At 53.9% G+C, this 14092-nt stretch overlaps 3 protein-coding genes across 3 annotated transcripts; all 3 read right to left on the bottom strand.

Annotated features, from left to right (window-relative positions):
• Positions 1 to 605: 605 nt before the first annotated feature.
• On the bottom strand, positions 606 to 2036 carry M409DRAFT_66978 (uncharacterized protein; the record flags this gene model as incomplete). Its single annotated transcript, XM_033817195.1, has 3 exons — positions 606 to 727; positions 790 to 1512; positions 1751 to 2036. The coding sequence occupies 3 exons, from the start codon at positions 2034 to 2036 to the stop codon at positions 606 to 608; spliced, it is 1131 nt and encodes a 376-aa protein (XP_033666996.1).
• Positions 2037 to 9356: 7320 nt separating this feature from the next.
• Positions 9357 to 12225, bottom strand: M409DRAFT_55448 (uncharacterized protein; the record flags this gene model as incomplete). Its single annotated transcript, XM_033813007.1, has 2 exons — positions 9357 to 11148; positions 11204 to 12225. The coding sequence occupies 2 exons, from the start codon at positions 12223 to 12225 to the stop codon at positions 9357 to 9359; spliced, it is 2814 nt and encodes a 937-aa protein (XP_033666995.1).
• Positions 12226 to 13183: 958 nt separating this feature from the next.
• M409DRAFT_23833 (uncharacterized protein) lies at positions 13184 to 14077 on the bottom strand (the record flags this gene model as incomplete). The annotated part of the gene is made up of 1 exon (XM_033806960.1): positions 13184 to 14077. A coding segment is annotated over one exon (894 nt), but the record flags the coding sequence as incomplete, so codon positions are not given.
• Positions 14078 to 14092: the final 15 nt, after the last annotated feature.

The raw sequence follows: 14092 nt of genomic DNA, 5'->3' as shown, positions 1-14092 counted from the left end.
CCAGGCACATCTATTTTACTTTGCTCGCTGCAATCCTCACATCCATCGAGTTCAAGATCAACAACGTCGACGACGCTGAAAGGCCCAACCTCGAACGTAGAAAAGTCAAGATGCAATCCTTGCAGGGCCGTCGTGCGATCGCGCTGGCCTATTCGACAGGCAGACACCGCATCCAGACAGGCGGTATGGGCGTTGGCAGACGGGACGGGTTTGCAGGATGGGTTGGTGGTGATAAGAGCGAATGGAATGAAGTGAGGTCGGAGAGGGACCGAGGAACCGCGGCTGGTTTTGATGCGGGTACCTGAAGATCAGGCGGGGTCTGGCTGTGAGATTGATTGAAGAGGCCGAAGCGGCTGGGGCCGTGTCAATCAATTTGCTTCTTTCGGCGGTTGGAATGTGTGTCAGCAGTCCATGTATCTTTTCTGAGAGTGAAGAAGAGTTCCAAGGCCAGAACCTTGATGGTATAGACACTGCATTTCCCGTCCTCCCTCTATCCCAATTAGGCTTTATATCCAACTCATATGGTATCTATATGCTCAAACGTTGCTCTTGTGTCTCGTGACAGTCGTAGATGGGAGTGACGAAATTACTACAATATCAATTCATCACTTTAACCTCTTGCCTCGCACGGGACTCGTCTCGCACAGGTCCGCCAGCATCTCGATGCTCTTGCGCTCGTTGCGGTCCATGGCTCCGTTGTACATCTTCGGGAGGATCCGTGTCGAGTCTGTGTGGCCATCAATGTCAGCATTCCATCTTACATCCCACGGATTTCATTGATATACTCACTCGCATGATCGTCCGCAAACTCCAAACTCTCCGCTCCCTTCTTCTTCGCCTCTTTCACGGCATCCTCCAGCAATGCCTTGCCCACGCCCTTGTGTCGATACCGCAGAATCACGGTCCAGCCCTTTATGTACCCCCTCCACGCCTTCTTCTTCCCTTTCCTGCTGTCGCCAGACACCCACTCGATTATGCACGCCCCGATCACCTCATTCCCGAACTTTGTGATTATCACATCCACATCACCCGCCCAGTCCCAGTTGATCTTCTCCGCTACGCCGAGGTATGCCTCGGTCAGATATCTCATGCCCAACAGCGTGGCCATGGCGATCGCGACGGAGACCAACCCGCATGCAATGTAGTCGAACCCTCTGCTCAGAAGGTACCTCCACACAATTCCTACGACCCCGACCCAGACAGCCATATTCAGCGGGTGGAAGATCAAAGCTCGGTTGGCTGCATTGCGCTGCTGTGCGACACTATCCGCGACCAAGTTCAGACCATCCAGGCGGTCTCTCTCCTCGGTCGCTAGATACGATTTCAATTCGGGCACGCCGCTGAGCGGATCGTTGGTGGTTTCTGGAACTTCGGATTCCATGATGGGGACGGCGAGTGGTGATGGTGGTGGCAGGGATGCTGCAGATCCGCGCATAGAATTGGGCGTCGAGATTGGCGAGGGCGGTGGTGATGCGTGCAAGCGGAGGTTGGTTCGGAGCGAGGCGAAGAAAGCTGTGAGTGCAGACATGTTAGATTAGCTTCTGCCATGCACCATAAAATAAATATACAAGCAGAAATTATAGGAGGAATTTCTCAGAGAAAAAAATTCGCCGCGTGCTTGCACTTTGGCACAAATCCTTTATCGTCGTTGCTGCTGCTGCTGTGCCTTATCTCGGGAACGCCAGCAAGTACTTTTTTAAAATGAAAGAATCGACAAGAAAAATACGCCACACACGCGCATGGTACATACCGGCCGAGGTCTTGTATCCAGGAATTGTGGTGCTCACCAGCTGCTTCGCATGTTGTTGCTCTTTTAATCGCTGCTTCTGCAATTGCACTCGCGTGGACTCCTCTCGGGGTGGAGATAATCGCAAATGGGTGATCTCGGGTTTGATCGCGCCGGCAAAGTAGGACGAATAGATCGGCGCAGAAGTCGTGGTCGTAGTAGTGGTGGTCGTGGTCAAAGTCGTAGAGTGATGTCCTCCGTTGGCGAGGTGGACGTCGAGAAAATGAGCCTTGGGTTGAAAGCGGCCCATTTTTTTTCCTGGGAGGCGAGCCTTATTCCCTTATGTGTAGGGCACGGCAAAGCGGCATATGTGAGAGGCACACGACCAGTCAATATGGCCAGGCCCAGCGGTGGGGGAGAGGAATAATCAAAAAGCAGCGTAGAGGAGGATGAGGCCTCTCGCTAGGAGTTAGCGAGGCAACGTGCCTATATGACTGGCAAGCAGAGAAAGAAGGGTTCTTTTTAAGACTGAAGCACAGACGGAGCCGCCGCTGAAGAAGTGGGCGGTCGGATGGGTAGAGAAAAAAACGATGTCTGATTTAGCGGCAGGTCTACCCGTCCGTTGATGAACCAGCCCAGCCAGCCAAAGCACGACAACGAGTAGTAGAAGATCTTTGGAACAAACTCGGTCCAATAACTCAGGCCAGCCGCGCTGCTTTTGAAGGGAAACTGCTCGAACAGAACTCGAGCCGACCGTCGTTTAAGACCAGGCCCAGCTTCCTTCGACTCCAGCCAAACAGAACCAACGAAACCAAAGCCAGCGGGCCCCAAAACTCGCTCGTCAGCCCATGTGACGATGATGCTGATGGGATAGCTAGCTTATCGGATAACAGAAACACTCGTGGTACGTCAGCGAGTGGCAGAGCTCCAGTTCGAGCAGCAAGAGGGATGGCCTCAGCGATAGACGTGCTTGCGAATAAGGGTACATACTGTGCCTAGCTGTCGGGACGAGGCGTGGGTGTAACTGGGCTGGCTGTAATCGTGGCCAATCAGGCTCTGGCCGTTGCAGCGTTTCGCTGTTGGTTGCTGGGGGATTGCGGATGGGGGACCATGGCGCAATCCAGGCCTCTCGCAGCAAACCACATGAACCGCCGAACAAGAGCGTGCGTTGACCTGGCAAAGCAGCGGCGGCAACGAAAGGCCGGGGGAAAAGAAAAAGGGTACGCGTGTGTTACGGCGAATCGCTGGGTGAGAAGGCGACGAAACGCAATGGGTGAAACGCTGGATCGCCTCTCACGACATCATCAGCATCCTCTCAATCGCAGAGGAAGAAGACGGACAGGAAGGATACTTGGGTACATGTACATGCATGCAGCTCTGCTGTACAAAGCCTAAAACACAGCTCGATGCTTCGCCGCATGGATGGGTTGATAACACGACTGGCTCTACTCGTCCAGCGAGATAGACCTCTATCGTCAAGAAGATGCCGCTGCTGATGGTGATGGGCTTGTAGAATTCCTCCCGTCGTCACATGGCGACAATGCGTCTGCTTCCGCGACATGTGCCGCTCTCACCAGGTGGTTCCGAGGATTGGAGAAAAAGTGGCGGCTTCCAGAACACAGGCATTGATCTTCTGCCGTCGTCATCCCCGTACCCGTCTACGACAGCTCTTCGACTCTCTTCGTCAATAATCCTTCGACACGACGCCAGCCGCTACAGAGAACATCACCAGCAGAAGCCGTGCAAGAGCTACAAGAGCTATCGACATCATCAAGTCAAACTAGCACGAGCGTCGCGCACGTGCGGTCAGACAGACAATTTAGCCTCGCCGCCGTCGCTCGACATGAAACACGCGGGTTTCATGCCTTCCTGAGAGGTACATGATACGTATCCTGCAGCATGTAGGTAAGCGTGTCACGAGATCATCTCGATGTATGAACATCTTTCCCTTTATCATGAATTTTCCGAGGTCGAGCGATGTGATCTTCAGCCGAAAAGGAATATAGATGCAAGTCCAACACTTGATCTAGCAAGACCAGATCGCGAAAGACGGAGAAATCACTCTGTCCACGAAGAGCCGCTATACTCAGCTCTCTCTTCAAGGAAACCGAAGCGATACCCGAAGAAACATGCCCAGGCCTCGTCACCGCACCTCAGGTCCGTTCCTTCGACGAGGCCGCTTTACCGAACACCTCCTGCGATCTCTCCAAGCGAACCACGCTGACAATGCATCTCGAGTCCGGGACTCGATACAATGGCCATTGGCATTGCCCGAGAAGAGCTACAAAACCGTACTGACCCTGCCCTTACGCCATCGCCATCGCCATGTGCGACGTGAATGAGCATGTCATCCAGATCGACTTCGCTATCATCCATGGGCAATTAGATGTTGACTGACCCTAGCCTGCAAAGAAGGCATCCATCTCCGTCTCCATATCCTCTCACAACCCACAACCCACCAACTCATCCAGACCTCACCTGGCACCACCCACCAGCAACTCCCCGGCTCTTCGCTGCCCTCCAACCCTCCTCAAAGCGTACACATCCCCCCAAGAGGCAAGAAAGCAAACAGCATGTATACCCGACTCGGTACGGTCAAAAGTGGAACGTATCGAGCTCTGTCTCTCTACCTTTTCATCGTCGACTACGCTGCTGATTGTACTCCAGGCTGCTCAGAGGGTTTGGGAGTAATAGGGATAGACGTTCCGCTTTGAGCAGATCACCGAGGGTACATCATCTCCTTGGCGAAATGAACCTCTTAAATCCGGTCATCATCATCAACTCCTCCCTCCTGCACATGCACGTCTCCTACTAGTATTTCAGGTCAACTTCCATCCTCGTCGAGCATCTACATCCGTCAAATCGAGCTTGTACTCCTGGATTCATTCAAAGAGAGGAACTTTCATACAAATTCTCATTCTTTCCATTCATTCATTCAATCATTTTATTCTGTAAGAGTAGCGAACATCATCCCTTCCCTCCTTTCCTCCTTTCCATCTTCCCATCTTGCTGTTGATAGCATTCATTTTCATCTCCATTTTCACAAAAAAATCCCCAAAGAAAGGGTTAAATTACTTATAAGAAGGCAGCAGCACTACAACAAAAACGAACGCCATCATTCATCCTAAATTTCCTCGCCGCATGCAATATCTCTTTTCTTGCAGCTTGGTAGTTCGTCAGTCTGGTCGTTTCTTTTTCTCTTTCCTGATTAAGTTTTGAATCTGAATTTCCAAAGAGCCCAAAACCAACTCGCCCATCCTCTTTTTTGCTCATCTCTTCCAACAATCATCATCAATGAACGCCCCGACGCCTTGCAATGAACGATCCGTCCAAACTCCGCCCCTTGGTCTTATGTACGAGTCCACTCCTTGGCCAGTCTTCTGGTCGGTATGTATGTCGACGGGACGACGGAGTAAAGCATCCACCGGTCTTGCCCTGTCTTCGTTCATCTCCCGGCATCACGACAATGTGCAGGTCGAGCTCCACGATAGCCCCGTCTTGCGCTTGCCATCAGCCCTCGCCTGCCCGGCATGCACAGACTTGGGACGTCTCTCGCCGAACAAGCTTTGGGCAGCCAACCCCACCTTCCTCCACAGCGAAGCGCTATCCTCCTTGACATCCTCTTCAGCGTCGTCTTTCGTTTCAGTCAGACTCTCCTAGTTTCCGCCCGCGTTGCTCGGCTGAAGGGTATGCGTGTGGTTCGGCGCCTTGATGATCACTCCATTCTCTTCTTGCCTACAGACGAGGGAGTTCTGCACCCAAGGGTCCGCTAGAATTTCATCCATATCCGCACGCTTCTTGGGATCCAGCTCCAGCATTCGGCCTATGATGTGACGAGTCTCACGAGGAAGAAGGCGTAGCAGACGAATCGGTCCCTTAATTGTAGGTTGCGAGTCAGGATTACTGGCTGTCGTTTGCCTACTCACAGGTTCACTGCCGCCACCTTCCTCCTTCTTGTGGTGATGGTGATGGTGGTGATGATGCTTGTGCTCAGTCGACGAATCGTTGTGCGAGTCATCGCCACTTGGATTCCTCGACGCAGGTGCGGTAGATGGCTGAGGCTTGGGGTTTAGTGATCTTCGGTGGGATTCGAGCAGCTTGTCCTGGTCAGGATCTGGTGGTGAGACGAATAGCCGATATGAGTTATCCGAGATCCGAGGGGCCTTCCATGGAAAACGTCGCAACGTCATGCAACAGAATATTATAGCTATCGACCAGATGTCGGCCATGCGCGGGTCGTACCTAGCATGATCATAAACTTCGGGGGCAAGATATGGGTCCGATCCGACGACACCTGCTTGAGGTTAGCGCACGTTGCACGAGACATGTGAGCTTCACTCACCAGTCGCCAGAACGATCTCGTTCTCGAAGGGATACCTAAACACGACCGCGCTTCCGAAATCGATCAGCTTCATGATGCCGTGCTCGTTGATGACCACGTTATCCAGCTTCAAATCCCGATGTGCCAGTCCCATGCTGTGGAGATACAGCACACCACTCAGGATCTGCAATGTAGAGCAGGTAATCTCGTCACGCCCCATCTTGCCGGTCATGACGGTCGCAAACAAGTCGTAGGGTGCGTATTCCATGACTTCGTACCACTTGCCCTTTTCGTGTATTATGTCGATCGTTTCGATGATGTTGCCATGGTGCAGTGTCGATCCTATGCAAAACTCTGCCGTGACCTTTTTGTTGTATTCGCGCTCACTCTCGTATGCGTGTCGGTCCCTAAACTGCTTCACCGCGAAGACTGTACCATCCGCGCTGCGCTTCATCAATCTGACCGATCCACCAGCTCCAGAACCAAGCATCTTGCCGAATTTGCCGTACTTGGACTGTAATCCATGATCATCGGCGAATGGCACACTGGGCTGCTCGCCAGCAGAAGTAGTGTGGGTTGGCGTCCTGGTGCCATCTGACTTTCCATTCGATTTCGACTCCTTGTCTTTATCCTTATGCTTATGATCTCCTCCAAACTTGAAGAAGCGCTTCAAGTTCGACTTCGAGCTCGAATGATGGTGGCCCTTCTCGTTGATCGTCGACGAGCTGTCATCATCGCCCTTCCTGCCTCCGAAGAAGCTCGATCGCTTGTCTTGCTCCACTTTCTGGAGTGTCTGCACGTTACCGGATGTGGACCGTGGGAGCGTCGTGGGAACCGAAGGTGGAAGCGATGGACCTGTACCCGAGTTTGCGTAGCCGATTGCTGGATCTCGGTTTCCGAATCTGAACTTTGCATCGCCAATGTCATTCGCCTGCGATTGTCTCTTGCCTTGGGCTTTTGCGTCGGTGGTGGGAGTAAAAGGTCGAGGAGTGCAAGGAGCAGTGCTTCCGGGGGTTCCGTTGGGGCTCGCATCTTTTGAAGGCGGCTGAGAGTCACCGCTTGGTCCGATGGAATGCGATGGTTGTTGCTTGGGATGACTGGACACGGGGCCACCGGCGTCATTCCGCTGAGGTGATGCTGACCGCTGGGGCGTCATGATGTCTTGGGGTGGCCGCACGGCCGGGGCGCTGGTGGGGGGCGCCGGCTTGCCACCATCTCGCGAACGAGTGGCGGCGGGGGTCAACGGCGGTGAATGCACGGCGGAGGTGGGCGGGGAGGGTTTGGGGGATGCCTCAGTCGAACCTGCGTGCATATGAGGTCTCCTATGGGGGGTAGCTGAGCCCGAAGGAACCTGTTCACCCAATCCTGTCAGCAGCTGATCTCTAGTACAAAAAGTCAGCCCATCAGCGGTGCACTCACTCTTGAGGTTGGCTGAGAGCCTGGGAGGGATAGCGGCTCGAAGGCATGATGCTGCATTCGAGAGGACTGGATGTTGTTCTGCAGCGTGCTGCGCAGTTGTTGCAACTCTTTCTGGGCTTCCGGGTTCAGGTCGTCATCACGTTTCCGCTGGTCCAGTCCCGTGACGGACTCGATTCCCTGCAGGTCCTTGTCGGCGGTCTCCTGACGCGCACCCTGGCTAGGCATCATCGAAGTGTTTGCGTCGGGACGCGGGACAAAAGCCTGCTTGATCTTGTCCATTTCGACGGTGACGGGCTGGAGGGGATCAGTGGGTGGCAGCAGCCCACGTACTGGGTCGAGCTGTGGTGCAGATGGCAGCCGCAGGTTTCCGCCCTAACCGCTCTGAGCAGGTCGCGATGTGTTGTTGCGCAGCGATCGAGTGCGGCGGGTGGGTTGGAGGGGTGGAAGAATCCCGGTACCGGCGAAGCCCAATAGCGGTGGGCGTGGTGGCAGCTGTAGGGCGTTTCAGCGGACGTGCCTTTCACATGTGCAGGCTTCCCAGGTTTGATGGTATGCGAGTATGCGATGATGTCGGCGGAAGATTTCGCGGACGGACGGGTGGTGGTGAGCAGCGAGCCTCGGGTTCGGAGGGACAGGACAGAACAGGCGGTTGTATGTATGACTGTATTGTGGCTACTGCTTGGAGCAATGCTTAGCAAATCTTCTCTCGCGGTTTTCACGCTCTCCCGGACGCGGCGCTGGCCCGAATCGCCAGGCGACGGCTAGTGTGGATTGACGGCACGGCGAGGCTGTCTCTGCTGGTAGTCGCGCGGGCAAGGAGAGGCAGTGTGGGCGAGGGAAGGTGGAAGAGGGTCGAGGAGTGCAGCACTATGTCACCAGCAAGAAACTGACTTCGCGGATGTTTGGTGGGGCAGCAGCAGCTTCTCACGCTCCTAGCCGGCCAATCATCCGACTCCCGCCTCCCGGAATGCCTTGTTTCGTCGTTCCCGCTCTCCTCCCTCTCCTCTCTCTGCACTTCTTTGTCCTCCATCCCACCTTTGTACCACCTCACCCATCTACACCAAATAGATACAGCGACATCCCGCCGAGTCCCAGCCGATCCCCAAACCGCCACACGCGCCCCTAGGAAAACGCCTCGCCATGCAGGAACCGCACCGTCGCTCTCGCTAATCGCTACGCGGTTGGGACGGCATGGGCGAGAAGGCGAGAAACAAGGGAAATTTTTCACTTCCCGAAAACTTCCTCAGCCCAACCCGTCGTACGACACGCCTGCGGTACGACAGCGGCCACGCACTATGTTTGTCTCACAGACGCAAATGCAGGGACCGTGTTACGGACGGAATGCTTGTGCTTGTGCTGGGGAGAGTGTTTGGCTGGCGTTGCGTGTTCCTGGTTGCGTAGTGCCGTCGGTACTTGGCGATGTGGCCCCGAATAGGCTGCTGTAGTGGGTAGTATTACTCCTTCTTTTTTGTTATTGGCCGAAGGCGATACTGTCTAGAACGATGGATCGATTTCCATGTGATGAACACGTTTGGCTGTCGTTCTCTTCTAAGGCCAGCCTGCTTGTCCCGCTGGGTTGCGAGCGTATGTTGAGACTCTTTTCCTCACCCTACTCCCAGTGCCTCGGATCCTCGAAAAAGCAAGACACGTCACATACAGTCTTTGCTATAACCATTAATCTTCTCGATCGTCAGCCATCTACTTGCAATCAAATGACGTCCTGCATCGTCGGCTTCTGCGATCGCAGTCGTCAAAATAAAGTTTAGCCTTCAACAAACGTTTCGTCCAAACAGGGAAGGAACGTCTCAAGCACGTGAAAGTGGGCAAATCAATTTCAATTCCCCTCTATATCGAAATCCCATATTACCAGCATCAACATGGCCGAGAATATCACAACAGGCGCAGCTGGTGGTCTGTCGCTCCTGACGTCGACGTCGGCCCTGGTGGACTTGTCCCTTCAGGAATCGCAGTTTGATCACCACTGGCCACGGGTTTCGTTGTTTGCCTTGATGCAGCCGCTGTAGAGCTCCTAGAAGAAGACACATCAGGGCTAGATACAATTCCAGCACTGGTCCACGAATGCGTGACACCATTCACAACGACTCCTTCTGAAGCTACTGTGAGAGCCTGGCCATTGATGGAAGTGGCTGTTCCGTCAATTGTAAGGGCACTGCTGCCTTGAGCGACCACGACTTTGCCATCTGAGCCAGAAGTTTTGATAGCCGTGTACGATTCGCCGCTAATCTCGAATTCCGCACCGTTGACGCCTGCATCACTGTCGATGTTACTGGTTCCGATGATTGGCAAAGGAATGGTAGTCGGGCCGCCTGCAGCATCAACAACAATGGCCCCTCCCCCAGGGACAGCACTCACGACGTTTGATCCAATCTGCGTCGCCACGCCAGCTTCCAACCTGAAGGTAGATTCCTCGTTGAAGAAAACATTTGCACTTCCCACCTCAACGCTGAAGATCTCAGAGCCCACCGTCACCTCGACTCTGGGCTGGGACGTCCCCCCGGCTGGTTCCAACGTCAAAGTGCTCGCCGCATCGCCTGCCCCCACGACGAGCTCATTGGACCTGATCGCAGACACGAGGTTGGAGCCAACCGTGACTGGATCTCCACCCGCTTGGATTGAGAATGACGTCCCAGCGTCAGCGAAGACCACTGCGTGTGCGTCCGCTTGCACATGTGTGAAGGTTTGCGAGGCAATTGTAAGCACTTCTGGGGAGGTCGTTGCGACTGTAGGACTTGGTGGAGTTTCTTGAGGCTGCTCTGCTTGCACTGCTGCCACAGCTGATTCGATAGCCTCTTGCAATACACTGTCGTCAAGGCTTGTGGGCTGAGTACCTGGTATTTGCTCTTGTGGCGTGCTGTCGTGTTCCTCGTCCTGGCTCTCAGCCGGCGATTCGCTTGGGGAGTCATCGGCAGTAGGCTGAGGTTGAGCTGGCACTGAAGGCTCTTTCGGGTTAGGAGATTCTGCTCGCACCGCAGTAGTAGATGGCGCAACCATCGGCAGCGGCGTCGAAGCCTGAGCAGCCGGAGTCGTCATCGAATCAGGCTGATTCGGCACAGTAACACCCGCAGCAGTCGAAGCAGGTCTCAAAGCCAACGGTGGATCATAAACGCCCCCATACGCCTCGACACAATCAGCCCAGAGCGGATCAACCTTCTTCAGAACATCTTCCGGCACTTTGATGATCGGCTTGTACGCCTCCGTATGAGGACAATGCCACGACGTACTGGTGAAGTTGTTCCAGAGATAGAAGTACGCCCATTTGGCACACCAAGGTTGGCTTGAATAGATGCTCATGGGTACAGGATCTTGATATAGGTCGGATACGTTGAACGAAGCCGTCGATGTGTAGACATCCGTTGTTTGGTACTCGTCGACACTACCGACGGATCCCCAGATGCTCTGAAGCGTACTTTCTGCCGGGATTGCCAGGATGGTGTCGTAGATGGTGGTGCCGATCTTTTTGCCGCATGCGTCTTCTGCGTAAAGGCTGCGGTATGAGATGTAAAGTGTAGGACTGGTTAGGGTTGTGCCCAACGTCGTGATAACGAAGTTGTCATTCGTCGTAGTAGGAGCACTGTCGTTCGCTCCAATCGTCTTCGTTGTTGCTGGCGGCCAATAGAGCAGATCGACCGTACCTCCTTTGATGGAGCATCTCCCGCAACCTCTAAAGTCACAAAGTCATTACGATACCACAATTTCCCATGTTGGTGAGTACTCACAGCGTGCAGCTTGGAGCGAAGAATGCTGTGCTTGGTGGCCAATTCCAGTCCCCAGCGCGCCACGAATAGTAGCCTCCTGACCAGTGCACGTGATGTTCGGGCCTTCCGTCTGGCGTTATGTTGGAAGGCAGTATCTTGCTGAAGTACGACAAGTCCAAGCTGCTGGAGACGAACGCATCTTTAAGCGACACACACGTCTTTTCAGCAATAGATGCCTGTGTGCAAGAGGGCGCTGGGCCAGCGGATACATTCGAAGTCTTGGTACCCTCGATTGGGCTTAGCTGAGTACTCAACCACGAGTCCCAAGAAGTCTGACATTGTGGCAGACTTGTGCTTGGTAACGTACAATTTGGTTGGCGTGCTGATGCAGTAGTCGAGTATGCTCGATCGCACGTTTCGACATAAGTGTATAGCACGGACGCAGCACTTGTGTATGTAGTGCCTTTTGCGGAGCGGGTATTCTTGATCGTCCACGTTTCGATCTTGTAGTAGGTGCTGACCGCAAAGCCATTGTTATCGATGGTTGCCGTGCCTGTCCAGGTGGTGAGGCTTGTGTACGGTGTCACATCAGCTCGGGTCATTGTGTAGAAAATCGTGGACGCATAGGTCATGACCTCGGACGTAGAGACGCAGGCAGTCTCTAGATGTGTGGAAAATGAGGGCAGCTTGTCCCAGTATGTTGACCACTGGTCCCAACATTGGCTTAGACCCAAAATGGCCTGGGTGGAGGTTGCATTGCGGTGCTGGACGACAGAAGCGTCGTTTGAGCCGGACAGGCCAGTGCTCAATGCTTGAGTGTGTGGTGATGATCTCGCTGTAGCATTGATGATTCGTGAGGAAGTGGTAGTGGTACTCTCGATGCCAATACCGGCGGCGACATAATCTCCAATGCCGTGGGTGGCCCCAAATGCAGACGGCTCCGAGGGAGTCGAAACATTCAAATATTCAACCGTCCCATTCAAGGCCCCAACAGCTCCAAGGTACATGCACAGACTCAGTGCAACAAGACATCGCAAGCGCATCTTTGCACTCATGGCCCTATCCCGCTGACATCGAAAACGAAGATGAAGTCGACAAACTCTGAAGCAGCATATTCGAGAGCGAGGGTCCACGATAACAACCCCCCAACAGTAGCATGCCAAGGATCTTCAGCTTTCATGTCGTGCCCCTTGAGAGGCTCCAAGACCCGGCGAGATCCACTTTGAGCTGAGGATATATTAGCAGCCAAGGAATAATGCCAGCACACTTTGTGGGTTCTCACATATGGTCAAGTCTCGGCGCGGTCGCTTGAAATATCTGGACTCTATCGTCGTCTTCCCTGCTATTTGCGAATTTAGAACTTGCGAGGAGATATCTTGATGGTGTTTGAAAGGTTGGGTCAAGGGTGGCAATGTAAAGTTGAAGTGAGAGGTCCTTGCATGTGCCAAGACGACGAAAATACCATGCATGCTGTGCGATGTGCAGAGCGAGAACAGAGAGGTCAGCGAACAGAGGTGTAAACTTAGGAAGGAGTTCTGATTTTGAACATGGTAAATGCCAGGGATAAAGAAGAGACCAAGGAAGCTCGAACGACATCGCACTTGCCTGGCGAGCCTGAAGCAGGAACAACCATTTCCTGATACGGAGTCGCACAGATTGTTCAGAGTGTGCACAAATGTAAGGAACGACAACACTTTTCTCTCTTCCTATCAACTAGATACGTTACTTCTCTTTCCAGAAGGAACAGCTCCTCCTCTTCGCCAAAATCCCCAAGGAGTGTTGCCTCATGTTGCATTCACAAAGCACGTGTGGAATGTCCATGATATCCTTCGTTCAGAGAACGGAATGTTTTGACTCTGAAAGTCCCTGTACCTTCGATTTGAACGTCAAAATCAGCTTTTTATCAGGCCCCTTATTTCAGTGCGAGGAATTCGAGACTCACATATGAAATGGGTGGATGTATTCCACTTGAACGCCTCAACGCCTCGCTGAGCCTGGCATCTACGACAAGTAGATAGCAGCCGCGATCATGAGAACCAGCGCAAAGGTCGATGCTGGAAGGTTCGTTTCGCCATCGTTGGACATCTCAACCGAAGGACCGCTTGGAGCTGGAGCCGTGGTCGAAGCGCTCTTGACTGGTGGCTGAGCTGGAGGCTGGACAGGCGAGTTGGGGGTCTCAGGCTTGTTTGGCTGCTGGGGCTGCACTGGCGACTTTGGAGTCTCTGGCTGTTGTGGCTGCTTGGGAGTCTCGGGCTCGATTGGCTTCGATGGTGACTGGGGCTGCTCAGGCTGCTTGGGGTACGATGGAGGTGGGAGCGGCTCCTTTGGTGGAATGGAAACCGCTGGCTTAGTCGGCCTCGTCTTGTAGACAGTGGTCTCCTGGGTCACGCTCGTCGTGATATGGACGCTCGTGGTCGACGTGTTCATGTATGGGTGAGTGACGATCGGAGGAAGGACCGGTGGAGGAGCTGGAACCGTGGTGTTCTTGGGTGGCAGCGGGTGGGTCGTGGTCTTCAAAGTCGACGGGCATGGGGTCGTGGTGTTCTTGGCTGGTGGCGGGGGAACATACGTCTTTGGAGGTGGAGCGTACGTCTGGTGCGTCGAAGGAGTTGAGACCGGGTACGTTGGTGGGACATACGTGTGATGCGTCGAGGACGAGTGCACGTAGGTTGGTGGAGGCGGGATATAGCTAGCGTGCGTTGACGGCGAAGAGTGTGCGTAGCTTGGTGGTGGGACGTAGCTAGCGTGCGTCGACTTCGAAGAGTGGGCGTAGCTTGGTGGAGGCGGAAGATAGCTGGCATGCGTCGACGAAGAGTGCGCGTAGGTTGGTGGAGGTGGGATATAGCTAGCATGGGTCGAAGTCGAGTGCACATAGGTTGGCGGTGGCGGAACGTAGCTGGCATGCGTCGA

The sequence above is a fragment of the Zasmidium cellare genome (genome assembly GCF_010093935.1).
Source record: "Zasmidium cellare ATCC 36951 unplaced genomic scaffold M409scaffold_20, whole genome shotgun sequence".
Classification (NCBI taxonomy): Eukaryota; Fungi; Ascomycota; class Dothideomycetes; order Mycosphaerellales; family Mycosphaerellaceae; genus Zasmidium; species Zasmidium cellare.
The sequence above is the reverse complement of the archived record's forward strand: the minus strand, read 5'-3'. Positions and strand labels throughout refer to the sequence as shown.